This window comes from Lactuca serriola, chromosome 7, assembly GCF_051521515.1.
Source record: "Lactuca serriola cultivar US96UC23 chromosome 7, Lser_US96UC23_V15, whole genome shotgun sequence".
Classification (NCBI taxonomy): Eukaryota; Viridiplantae; Streptophyta; class Magnoliopsida; order Asterales; family Asteraceae; genus Lactuca; species Lactuca serriola.
In genome coordinates, this window is record NC_136414.1 from 146246860 (window position 1) to 146260870 (window position 14011).

Genomic DNA, 14011 nt, shown 5'->3' on the forward strand with positions numbered 1-14011 from the left:
CCCCTTGTCTGAATGCTGCTTGCTTTGTGCAATGTGGGATTCCGAGTGATGGGAGTTAGCCATTAGGTGGATACGTCATGTCACATGTGATCAGGGTTGAATAATCTTCAGAGTGCTGGGTTTGGCCCTATTGCACAACTCTTGTTTGAGTCCAACCGTTGTAGGGACAAGTCTTTTACTCGAAGGATTATCAGAGCCTCATCACATGTGATAGTATCCAGGTAATGGCTAATTGGCATCACAAGGAGTCCTTCAGCAGCTGAGGACTGGTTTGGTTTGAGTCAGAGGTTTCCCTAGGGCAAGCCTAGGATGAGGTAGTGCTGGGAGCAGTAGTAGTGGAGAAGGGACCTGGTGGAGTCGAAGCAGTTCATGAGGAAAGTACGGATAGATGTGGAAGGTAGTATGGGCCCATACTACTAAAAGCAGAGGATCCGTACTCGATTCGGGAAAGGCCGAGGCAAGACCGGGAACCTGGTAGTGTGTGTTTGGTCTCGCAGAGGTGATAAGTATTTTGATAAGAGGATGTATTATATTTTCAGCATGGCAACGTTGCGAGAGAGACCAATGGGCGGATCAGGCGCCGGAGAGGGACCAGGCTCAGGTTCAGGAGCCGAGCAGCTCGAGGAGCGAATGAGGGAGTTGATATCAGCTGAGGTTACGCGCAACATACTAGACCAGAGTCCTGTGATATTTGGCACAGTCAAGGAGGGTATACTGGAGATCTTGGATGAGAGGTTGGGAGCCTTCCGTACCGAGATGATGGCATTGATGGGAGTGCGTACTTTGACATTTTGAGAGTTTAGGGCTTGCGGGGCACCAGATTATCATGGGGCTAGGGACCCCATCGCTAGCAGCAGATGATTGGCTGATGTCGCCAACGCATTTCGTACAAGCCGGTGTCCCGAGGGGGACAAGGTCAGACTCGCCTCCTGTCTTCTGAAGGACAGAGCGAGGGATTGGTGGGAGGAGATCGGTCATGCTTTGGGGGATGATGCCGCGTTGGACGCGATGACATGGAGCGATTTCTCGGCCAGGTTCAGGGTGGAGTTTTCGCCGATTATTGAGGTGCAGCAGTTGGCACGCGAGTTTCAGGATTTGACGCAGACCACTGAGATTGTGGCGGAGATCACCGGCAAGTTTAGGGAGAGGGCTCTTCTTGTACCGCAATATGTCGCGGATGAGGAGATGAAGAATGCCTGATACCATGAGATGTTGAGGGATGACATCAGACAGTTTGTGAGCCGGTCCAGCTGCAAAACGTTGGAGGATATGATCGAGAGAGCTAGAGAGAGAGAAATTGATTTGGAGCAGATCCGGAAGAGGAAGCCGGATGAGGTTCAGGCAGCTATAGGCTCGGGCAAAAGGCCCAAGGGATCGGATTTGAGATTGAGGGGTTATCAGGACCGCAGCCGGTGCAGGAAGTGTGGCAGGGCGCACGGGGGCGCGTGCAGGAGTGGTAGCGGTGGTGAGTCTGGTTGCTTCAAGTGCGGTCGGATTGGTCATTTTAGCAGGGATTGTACTGTTACCACCACACAGGGATCAGACTTGATATGTTTTCACTGCAACCAGCGGGGCCACAAGAAGGCCCAGTGCCCCAGTTTGCTTCCGACGGGGCAGGTGATGGCACCTGCCCCTGCAACATTGAGGATCACAGGCGGTTGTCAGGGTCGTGCAGAGGCACCTGCGGTAGGAGGCAGGGCTTTTCAGATGACTACCTTGGAGGTGCGAGCAACGCCGGACGTTGCAGGTATGCGACTTCCGTTTTCAGTTCTTTTATTTGTGCATGATTATATTGTTATGGTTTTGCATCATTATTGGTATGAGTATTTTATTTTGTGCGGCTTGCTTGTGATCGGGTTATATGCCATCTGCATACCTTGGATATTTGAGTGGTAGTTAAGGGATGTGCCCTATAGGAGAAGGTCGTTTAGGATGCAGTAACCATAGCATGCCTGGGAGGGGCTTGGTATGTCTCGCTAATTCGGAGCTGTGTAGTTTTAGAAATGGACTAGTTAGATCCCAAGCTATGGTAAGCTTGGGGGTTCCTCAACAGATCGATTATGGAATGGTAGAAAGGATTGGGATTTCTTTTCGAGCATTGAGCAGCGAGGTCTAAGCAGGATCAAAGTGGGGGAGAATCCTCCGAGTGTACAAGGGTAAGAGCGCGTAGATCCAGAATGAGTACACGATCTCTGAGAAGGAAAAAAAGTAGTACATCGTTTGATGGGTTGAGGAGTTCAGGGTTGGGAGTTTGGGAGGCTCCCCATCAGTTAGTGCGTGTAATGGTGATGGATAGTTCGTGGTTGGGAATTCAGGTTGGAGGATTGCATGTAGGACTCGAGTGAGTCGGAATGAAGATCTTGAGGACAGATAGCATGGGATGCTTTTGTGTTAGTAGACTATGGCAGAGGCGGTATGTAGAGCATGGTAGAGTGGCGGGAGAGCCGCAACTTTCTCCAGCAGCAGTCAGTGGTGGAAGGCGTTGTAAGACTACGGGGCAGCCGTAGCATTCACTAGCAGTCAGAGATGGAAGGTGATGTAAGACTGCGGGTAAGCCGTAGCATTCCATAGTAGCTTCGTTAGCGGAGTTGGGGCGAGGCCCTTATCTCCTAGTGATCAGATAGGGATCAGGAATGGGTAGTGGATGAGAATAGTAGGGAGTTTGCCTGTATAGTCCTAGAGAGGTGAGACCTTGGGAAAGGCCGCTCCAGGATGTAGTTGGGTGAGACCCGTGGGCGAGGCCTGTATGAGAGTAGCAGTATAGGTGAGACCTGAGAGCAGGGTTGCTTAGTAGTATGGTTGGGTGAGACCCGTAGGCGAGGCCCGTGCGAGAGTGGTTAGACAAGTGCGACTAGAAGGATAGAGGCGGGTGAGACCCGTGGGTGAGGCCCGTGAGTTTTAGTAGCACAGGTGGGACCTGGTAGGGACCAAAGTGTCAGATAGGGGATCGAGGATCCCAGGATTGTAGTGCCTGAATGGCAGAATAGATTGAGCAGTTGTAGGTAGTCCAAGTTTCTTCGGAAGTCGCTGGTAGCGACTAGGAGTTGTGTTGGGACTAGCGATCGGTGGGAGTCGGTAATCCAGATATTATTAGAACGGTAAGGACCAAGGTGGTCTCGGTTCATCCAGAAGGCATATAAGGAATAGCGGAAATTTTCAGTCAGTAGCAGTGCTGGTAAGCGGTATATGGTGAAATTCGGTTAGTTGATCGTGGGGTGCTCGGCACCCAATTATAGTAGAGAGAAATGCCCAGTGGATACTGGTGGTAATGACCCGTACTGGAGGTAGCTGGAGTAATGGATTTGATGAAGGATAGGACCTTCACAATGACAAAGGAAATAGTTGGTTATGGAGCATTGCCTTGGGAAGGCAAGAAAACGCACAAGGAAAGAGGGGGTGAATCCCTATGGGTTCAGTTGCAGTACTCGGAGAGTACCAGAAGGATTGTCGGTTGAGTAAGTTGTGTTTCCAGATTGTTCAGGGTCAGGATTGACCCGAGATTATTATCCGCATGGATTAATGGTCGTCAGGAGGACCGGGCGCAAGGCCAGCGAAGGTAGGCAACTGGTGTTGGATTGATAAGTAGAGTATTGAAAGCAGATCGCAGGGCGGTTGGCCATAGCAAACTTCGAGGATGAATTTTAGTTTAAGTGGGGGAGAGTTGTAACACCTAAAATTAGGAAGGCCAAGAAAGGAAAGAAAACACTAAGTCAAAGGGCCGACTCGTCGAGTCCAAGGAGGAACTCGACTAGTTCGAGCGGGATCCGGGTCAAGGAGTAAGTGACCGACTCGGGGAGTCGGCTAAGGGGACTCGGTGAGTCTGAATAGAAGAAGGAAAACCCTAATCCCGGGAGTTGTATCCTATATAAAGGGTATTATGTCCCATTCTCAGCCTCCATATCATCCTAGAGAGCCTGTAAACCCTAGATTTCGTGTGAACTTCCATCAGTTGAGAGAAATAGCTTTGGAGGAAGGAAACTTTGAAGGAACTTGAAGATCAAGAAGGTTGCTTCAAAAGAGAGGTGTAGATCCGAGATCTACTTCAGTTAGTGTTCATCTTGGAGGTAATGAGCTGCTATCTTCCCTCCTTTGCATCTAGATTTATTTTGTTATGAGATTTGGGGGGGTTTATGGTTGTTTGAAACCCAATTCAGGTTTGGGGCTTAGATATGTGGTTGCCACTTCAGATCTAGTGTTGAGATGGTCCAATATGTCGTAAAGAATCAGATATTGAGTAGTTGGTGAAGCCCTTTTGTCCTAAAACCTAGCCCAAGAGTGTTTTGAGCCTAGATCTCTTTAGTTATATGTAAAGTTTGCAACTTTACGTAAGGATTGAGCTTTGGAAGTATGGATCTATGATTTGGAGCCCCTGCATGGCTCTAAAAGCCACTGAATGGATTCAGAACAGGAGCGACTCGACGAGTCACATGGGTGGACTCGGCGAGTTGGTTGAAGTTGGGAAGGAACTCGACGAGTTGGAAGAACAACTCGGCGAGTTTGTTGAAGATTGCCTTGGACTCGGCGAGTCATGTCGCGAAACCTCAAACCCTTCGTGTTAAGACTCGAATCAGTGGGTCGAGTGGAGACTCGGTGAGTTGGACAGGCCAGGACTCGGAAATCGGTGGACTCGGCGAGTCATGGACTGACTCGGCGAGTCGAGTCGCGAATGGAAGGACTCTGAGCATATGAACTCGGCGAGTCAGTAGGCAGACTCGGCGAGTAGGGTTGACCTGGAAGGTTGACTTTGACCAGGACTTTGACTTTGACCAGATTTGACTTAGTTGACTTTCGGGGGTCAGTTAGACTAAGTGTTGCATTGATATTGGTAGCTCAGGGAGCTAGTGGAGCAAGAGTTTAGAGAGTTGCCGGGCAGCAGCTAGAGGGGTTATCAGCAAGTTCAGCAAGTGCAGGTGAGTTTCCCTTTGTGTAAATGGGTCCAAGGCCACAATGCCGGCCCATGTAGTTTTGAGTAGAAGACACGGGGGTTAGCCCTTAGCACAATATGCTAGTATGATGTTCAGGACGAGGTCCAATGATAGCGGGCAAGTGCCCAAGGAATGGTTTATGTGATAGTTTATACTTGTTGTCTGTGTGATACACGTATGTGCCTGGTAGGGAGGTGAGTGTGGGCGAGGTCCCGTATCTCACCAATAGCAAAGTGTGGATGGTGTTCCACATCTCATTAGCAGCAGAACAGGGGCGAGGCCCAAGTTAGGGAAAGAGTGAGTGCGGGCTGGGCCCGTATCTCACTATCAGTAGGAGCGTATCTCACCAATAGCAGAGTGTGGATGGTGTTCCACATCTCTTTAGCAGCAGAACAGGGGCGAGGCCCAAGTTAGGGAAAGAGTGAGTGTGGGCTGGGCCCGTATCTCACTATCAGTAGGAGCGTGGACGGGGTTCCATAACTCATCAGTAGCAGGACAAGGGCGAGGCCCAGGATAGGCGAGGCCTTAGGACAGGATCCATTAATATATGTTTAGCTTATGTGTTGTGATATGTTGATGTGCTATTATATGTTAGAGGGCGAGGCCTATGTGAAACAGATCTGTATCTGAGCGGGGCTCGAAGCCAGGCGAGGCCTGGAGCGGCGGGGCCGTTGTAGCGGGCGAGGCCCGAGGTAAGGGGCGAGGCCCATAATAGCGGGCGTTGCCCAGTATGTGCAGTATGTGGTTATGCATGGTATGTGGTAGGTTGGGGAACTCACTAAGGTTCGTGCTTACGGTTTTCAGTTTTGGTTTCAGGTACTTCCGGTAGCGGAGGGAAGAGCTCGGGGTGATCGCATGGCACACACCATAGATTAGTCAGCTTGGGATGTTTTACTCTGATAATGGACATGTGTTTTGGAAATTAATACTTTGATTATGTTATGGAGTGACAATTATGATTTAAGTAATGTTTTATAAAAGAAATTTTTAGTCTTAAATTTTGGGACGTTACAGTTTTGGAATGGAAAATGACTTGCTAGCATACACATGTACATGAAAATTGGTAACCAATGAGTTGTACGCTTTTCTTTCTCTCTCTACCCGCCAAGGGGTTAACGAATTGAAATTAACGAGTCCACTGGCGAGCTGCTACGGGCAGTGTTTCAACATTGCTAGCCAGGTTAGCGAACCTGGTGCCGACCCCACTCCTCTTAGCCTTATTGATACGATATAGGTATATATTAATATCCCTTCTTTTAACTAGAAAACGGATCATCAAAAACTAGAAGCCCATTAATTTTAGGTACCGATAACTTTCATGTCTAAAGCCTCTTCCAAATAAGCCTCGTCTTTAAGTTCCATACCAACATATGCATCGACTCCACTACCTCCCATTCCGTCAATCAAAATTATCCAATTAGTTTCCGGCATGCTCCCGGTTGTTACCCACATAGGCTTTCCAAAACCAAAGTCAACTTCATAAAAGGGGAACTTACACCAGCTAGAAACGAGAACTGCATGTGGAGTACTTTCAAACATGAACTTGCTCTGTGACCAGGATTTGAGAACCATCGATTGCCCTTCTTTATTTTCGTGACTCATCTTTGAGTAGTTACTTAAGACTTCCTTCTGAGTATTACTCAAAAGATATGCCAACCCTTTGGTTGTTTCATCGTTACTAGATTTGGTTGTAAATGGAACCAAAAGATTTCCACAAGAATCTTTGGGAATTAAAGTTGCAGTTCTTCCCCGCAGGTTTAAAATTTGGATGAGAACAGAATCTCTCGGATGACTGTGTATTGCTCGATCAACATTAACGAGAGTCTTCCATATGATAGCTGATACTATATGTACCTTTGACAAATGATGGGTGCAACCTTTTTCATTGATCACAAATTGTTCTTTCATGTTTGATATCTCACTCTCGCTAAGTGAAAGTTTCTTGGTGACAAGATTGCTTAATGCATCTTTACTCAACTTACGACCTTCAACTCCACGACCAGGAAAGAAAGAGGGAGCCCTGAAACCCGCGCCAGTGAATTCAACTTCGTTATCTTCTTGATTCAAAGCAGCCCATTCGTTCAGGAATGTAGAAAGTGTTGCAGCATCAGCAATTCTATGTGAAATACTTACACCAAGTGCAATACCTCCACACAACAAACTGTTTAGTTGAGTTGCAAGTATAGGAACGTCCATTTGATCAGCAGCTCCAGGCATAATACATGGAATGAGTTTGTCAATCAAGTTACCATTCCACTGAGAATCAAGAATATCTTCAAGTCTCAAATCAGCTTTACTGTGTATAAACTCGGCACCTTCATCATTGCAGTCAACAACTTGCATATCCGCGATGTATTTTCCTGCCAGAGGGTATAATCGCGTTAAGGTTTTCTCAAGTGATTTTTCAAGTCGAGCAACAAACTTTGGGTTGCTATCTCTATTGAAAGCGAAGAAGAGAACAGTACCAACATGCATAGGGGGAGCTACCTCGTCTTGGAAGCCTATCTTATAGTTACGGAGGTTTGGAGGAGTTGGAATGGATGGTTTTATAAATTTTCTTGATTCTATTTGGATATTCATCGCCATAGAGGAAATGAGGAATTACCTTTAACAAAGTGAATAAGAAATTAAGAAGAGATGATGGTCTTCATTTTATATGTCCGATAATTTATAGCTTAGGAATTTAACTGCTCTATGCTTAGATTGGATTAATTTAATGTATTGACGACTTGATTCTGCACATAGGTTTTGATCTTACAAACGTCTAATTAATGGAAATTTAATATTTCATAATTTGCCGTTTCCAAGAAAAGGAATTTAACTGCTCTATATCTAGATTGGATTAATTTAATGTATTGATGGCTTGATTCTGTACACAAGTTTTGAACTTACAAACGTCTAATTAATGGAAATTTAATATTTCGTAATTGTTATAAAGAAATACCATTACATTAGACTATTAGAGTAGAATGGTGAGTTTTGTAATTTAGAAGCTTGCAGACGTTTGCAGGAAAGAGATGTCATATTTGGAACTGATAGAACAACTAGGGTTGCTTTTGCTGATACATTTATTGAACCTGATGATGAGATCATGGCGCAGGTAAAATTTTCAACATATTTTATGAATCTTTTTATAATGATTTGTTGAAGTATATAATTGGAAATACGGGTGAGGACTGTGTTTGTTGATGGATTGCCTCCTTCATGGGAAGAAGATATAATAAAAGATCATTTAAAACAACTTGGGAAAATTGAAAAGGTTGAACTTGCTAGAAACATGCCTGCTGCTAAAAGAGATGATTTTGGTTTTATAACATTCAACACACATGAATGTGCACTTTCTTGTGTTGATGGGATTAATGATTCAGAGCTTGTTTTCAGAAACAAGAAGGTTTGTTACTTCTTACTCATTTAAGTCATGCTATAAACAAGGGTAATTTTGTAAAAAGTCATGACATAATTGGGAAAGACTCCTTTGTTGAGTTTCTCAACTAAGGGTATCTACAATTCATTGAATTTTTTAGAGTTCAATGGATTGACACATCATCCAATAAACGTTTATACAACACCACCCACAACCCATTAAACACCTATTCATTCCTAATCACCACTTTATTCCTTGTATTGAACCATTCAATGATCATTGTAACTCCTTCATTCAACTCTACTCCCTTCATTAAACCCTTATTCAATCCTAGTCATCACCCTATGCAACTCTTATACTATTTGTATTGTGGATGCTCTAAGGTGTTCTTTCTGCATTAACTAAATATCAAATTACAATATATATATATATATATATATATATATATATATATATATATATATATATATATAATTTTTGGCAGTTTGCAGTTTAACCACTAATACTTAAAGTTTTATACAATTTTCCAAATTAACCTTTTTGACATGTTATAACATCTTTCAGTTTTTTTTATATTAGATTTCACTAGTAATATTCCAAATTAACAATCTGACCTTCTATAAAACACTACAAGAAAAATATCATTTAATGACATGCGAATAATGACACGCTCACACGTACTGATTTACGATACACATTTTTTGTATGTCCTAAAAATAATGTCAGTCTTCCAAATTCTGAAGGACAGAGGTCACGTATTTGTGCGTGCCCTAAAATTATTATCCCACAAAAAAATTTACAAACACAGAAGGCGCTTATTTTAAATGTGTGTCCTTTGTGAATGTCACTTTATAATTTTTTACTCAAAATGCGCGTTCTTAAAAGGGGAAATGAAATCCTCTAAAATTCTAAAATTTTGAAATACCCAGTTCAAGATCTTCCTTCATTCTCATCTTCTCTTCTCTCTACAAACCCTAATCACGATACCATCTTTGCTTTACACTCCTTTCACATTAATTATCCTTCAAGGCCTCACATCACTTACATGTTACCACCATACATTTGCAACATCACACAGCCCACCACCGCCATAACTCCTCTAACCACTGCCACCCATCACATTTGATCTCATATTGCTTACATATTATGAATGAAGATCACTTCCACATCTGCTACACCGCACCATGACCACGACCGCCACACACTCTTCCAAGTTCCAACCGCTGCCGCCAACACCGCCTCATCTACATCGCACCACCAACACTACCGCAGACAAAGGTTCAAATTCCCTCTTCTCACAAGCTGGAAGAGCCACAAGAAGCTTTATGGTCAATATTGCAAACAAAGGGTTTATTTTCATTTTCAGTTGAACAGGTTGGTTGTTTCTCCATTTAATCTCTTCTATTTTAGTTTTTCCCAAATTAAGGCGTTCCGACTGTATGACGAAATGCCTAAGAGAAAAATTACAACAAAAAGTGTATTTTGATGCCCTTTCAAACACTTCAACCAACTATAAGCTTATTTGTCAAGCAATTCTAAGATCTTACATTTTCTTCTTTGAGCGTTAATATATATGACAAATGTTGAGGTTTATTATAAATAGATTTGGATAAAATTCGCAGATTTTTTATTGGCTAAAATATAGCTTTTAACCTAACATTTAGGTGATATTTTTGAAAATAGACCCACAAATTTACAACTCATTATTATGGATTAGTGTCTTAATAATTTATTTATGGAATTTTGTAAAATGTTAGTATGTGGAAGAGTTCATATGTACCATAGTTATATTTATTTGTCTATTATAGAAACTTACTTTTGTTTTGTTTTGTTTTTTTTTTATTAAAGTAGAAGGGTTCCAGAAAGAATTATGCCAACCTAATAATAGACATCCTTCAAGTAATTAGGTATATCAAACTCCATTAAAATTAGAAAGTTTGAATAGGTTGATCAAAAATTTGTATGCTAAATTAGGTTTCTTTGTGAAAATCTCACAAGATTAGCATGAGTTTTTTTTTTACAGGAAACAAGATATCAGAAGATTAGAGAACGTACAAACATACCTTTTGATGAAACTCACATTAAGCACCAGGTATATTTATTTCTTTATTATTATTATTATTATTATTATTATTTTTCAATTTTAATTTTGCATGATTTCTTGTTTGACGCAATTATATGTTTTATTGGCAGAAAGCCCTTGTAGAATTGTGGAATTTAGCGTATCCAAATGTTACACTTACAGGATTGATCTCTGATCAATGGAAGGAAATGGGGTGGCAAGGTATCCATTGACTTTAGGTACATTTTATAAAAAAGATGATTACATTTTATAAAATATTATATTTTCATTTTATTAGATTAATTGTCTTCTGTTTTGTCATAGGGGTTATGGTTTTCTTTCACTTGAGAATTTGTTGTTCTTTGCAAAAACATTTCCAGTATGCTTCCTTTCTAACTACAACTTTTAGATATCATTCATGAATAGCAATTTGAAGAACCAAAATTGATTTCCTAATTAATAATATTTCAAAATGAAGGTTGCTTTTCGTAGGTTGCTATTGAAACAACCTAGAACAAGGGTAGAATGGCAATATCCTTTTGCAATTGCGGGCATTAATATATCATTCTTGTTAACTCAGATTTTGGAGTTGTATTCAGGTTTGTGAGTTGAAATGTTGATAATAATAAGAGGAGTTACTATTTCCTTTATTTTTTTTAGCTTATCTCAAAGTTAACAGACTTATATATGATTTTGTTGGAAGTGAAGAAGTGAGTGTATATAATCTTATTAATGAATTCTATTTTGCAGTTAAGCCTAGATGTCTTCACTGTGTCAATTTTGTAAAAATATTGGGAGGTGAGTTATAAAATCTTGATTCCTTCTACATTCAGTTAAGTCTAGATGTTACACTTTAATTAATATGTTACAGTATTCACAATTTAATATGTTATAATGTAGGTGCTTTTGATTACTTTCAATTCTGACTTCCATTTTGTGGATGTGGGGACCAAAAAATAAAGTTGAAAAATGAAATTAATCAGGCAAACCGACTTGACTTTGTTGGATAAGTGACTGATCCTTATAAACATGAAGCCTTGAAATTGCAATTTTGAGACTAACAGAGCAGAAATTGATCTCCAAGAACCCCGCACAAAACCTAAAAGTTTGGGTTTGTTATTTGCTTTATCTTATTGTATAAATGGTTTTAGAAAGAAGTCCACACACACACACACACACACACACATATATATATATATATATATATATATATATATATATATATATATATATATATATATATATATATATATATATGCTTTTCATGACAATAGAATAATTTCAACATATGTAATGTTTTTTTGGGCCACAAAATATTGCAAAGGATGAGTATGAGAGCAACTTCATTTCAGCATGGTCCCACCGGGTGAAATCGGTATAAACATTGGTGCTCTTGAGGATGTGAAAACCGCATTACATGAACTTACCATTCTTCCAATGAAAAGATCCGAGCTTTTCTCTCATGGAAATTTACTCAGGTCTGTATTTTTATTTTATTTTATTTTATCTTTTGACTTTGTGTAGTGTAGCTAAGAAAAGCCTTTGATTTGTTTTCATCCTTGCAAAGGAGTATTTCTTATTAGGTCTCCTAGAATTGGGAAAACAATTGTTGCCAAAGCACTTGCAACTAAAGCAGGAGCTAACTTCATCAACATAACTGGTTCCACACTTACATCTAAGGTACTCTACTTGGATTTCTCACTCCCCACCCATACATATTTTTTTTTCACAGTTCTCTAGTAATATTTTTCCTTCTCTCGTAGAATGATTGGCTCCTATCCCATTTTTGATATTTATTTATTGTTATGTATATGTATGCTATGGTTTGGTAATGCTGAAAAGCTTACAAATGCCCTCTTCTCCTTTGCCAGCAAGTTCACACCTGTTATTGTTTTCATCGATGAGATAATGTTTACTTTCCATATCAACATTCAAAAACATCCAAAACATGGTGAAACAAACAAGGACTCATTCTTGGTGCAAAAGATAGACATGAATGCCCTTAACAAGTCATCATCGAAGATATATTAATATTTTTAGTTTAGTTTTCTGTAACAAGAAACAACCAGGTAGACAGTTTGCTTGGTGCGCATAGAGGGGGGGGGGGGGGGGGGGGGGGTTGAGCATAAGGCAACACGAAGAATGAGGAATGAGTTCATGGCCGTATGGGATGGATTGTGATAAAAAGATAGTCATAGGATTCTCATTCTTGGTGCCACTAATCGACCCTTTGATCTTGATGATGATGTCATCCGTAGATTACCAAGAAGGTAAGAGCATTTAGCATATCTTATTTTTTACAATTTAAATATGTAACTTTTGAAGGATTTATTGTATGCAAAGAAGGAGATAGTTATTAAAGGACTTAAAGTGTTGGTCAATGACATTGTAAGTATAGCATCCTACTCACTGTTGTAAAGTAGGTTATATGCAAGAAATAGCAACGTACTTTCATTTATTTGAAAGTACAATGTTCCAATAAGAAAGGAGAATTTACATTTTATGTTTATTAGAATATAGCATACTACTCACTATTAAAGAACGGATCATTTTTATATCTAAAATATTATACGCAATTTTTTTCTTAGGTTAGGGGTGGCGAAGTTCAATACCATAGTGAGGTTACAAGGCTTAAAGTTGTCATGAAGATTGTCAAAGGAGAAATTACTCATGGGTTCCTTTTAATGTTGTACATGTTTTTTTCTATAATAAATATTATGTAATATTAGCAATGTATTACATTTACTTACTATTGGAATGATAATTTGTATTTGACATATTAGTGCAATGAATTATCTTTCTTATTTATTGTATTTTATTTTGTATTATGAGACTTTTAATGTGTTATTTAATTTGAAAATTACTAAATCTATCAAAATATACAATTTTAAAAAACTTAAAATTATGACTCGCAAAAATGTGTGTCGTCTTTATTTGTGACAGGGGCTTTAATGATACGTAATGTGAGTCGTAAATGCATGTTGTATAGTTACGATACACAAATACGTGTCATCTTCTTTATGACAGGGCCTTCCTTGACACGCATTGCATGTCATAAGAGCGCGTTGTAAGGTTACGACACGCAAATATGTGTCGTCTTCCTTTATGACAGGGTCTTCCTTGACAGTTGACACAGATTTGAGTGGCATCCGTGGCTTTTATGACATGCAATGCGTGTCATTAACTGGTGTTATTGTAGTAGTGAAAAATGGTAAATTTCTGAAAAAAAATTCTGAAACCTTTATGGTTTTGTAAAAAAAATCTGAAACCTTTATGGTTTTGTAAAAAATATAAGGGTTAACAGTTAGCATTCTATCAGCTTATCATAAACATGGGCCGGCATTGGTTCCTTCGACCCGCTAAACCCGGTAAGGAAACTCACCTCGAATGCTGAATGATAACTGGATAAATCCCATCCCCAGAAATCAGCTCTACTCAACCCTTAAATAGAAACAATCCCTTAGATACCGATAATTATTTCAAAACCCTTAAAGGTCAACCTTGATCAAAGTCAAAGTCAAAGTCAATGTTCGGAGTTGACTAAAATCGCCGAGTTGTTCTTTAACTCGCCAAGTTCCCAGTTAAATCAACAGAGTCGCTAAAAGTCGATCCAACTTGCCGAGTTCACCCATGAACTCGTCGAGTTCTTCAGGAAACACA

General features: G+C 40.5%; 1 protein-coding gene and 1 pseudogene across 1 annotated transcript; one reads left to right on the forward strand and one right to left on the reverse strand.

Moving 5' to 3' along the window:
* Positions 1 to 6224: 6224 nt before the first annotated feature.
* LOC145064428 (pelargonidin 3-O-(6-caffeoylglucoside) 5-O-(6-O-malonylglucoside) 4'''-malonyltransferase-like) lies at positions 6225 to 7505 on the reverse strand. Its single transcript, XM_079011885.1, has one exon. The coding sequence runs from the start codon at positions 7503 to 7505 to the stop codon at positions 6225 to 6227; it is 1281 nt and encodes a 426-aa protein (XP_078868011.1).
* A 511-nt stretch (positions 7506 to 8016) lies between these two features.
* Positions 8017 to 11277, forward strand: LOC145064429 (uncharacterized; annotated as a pseudogene).
* Positions 11278 to 14011: the final 2734 nt, after the last annotated feature.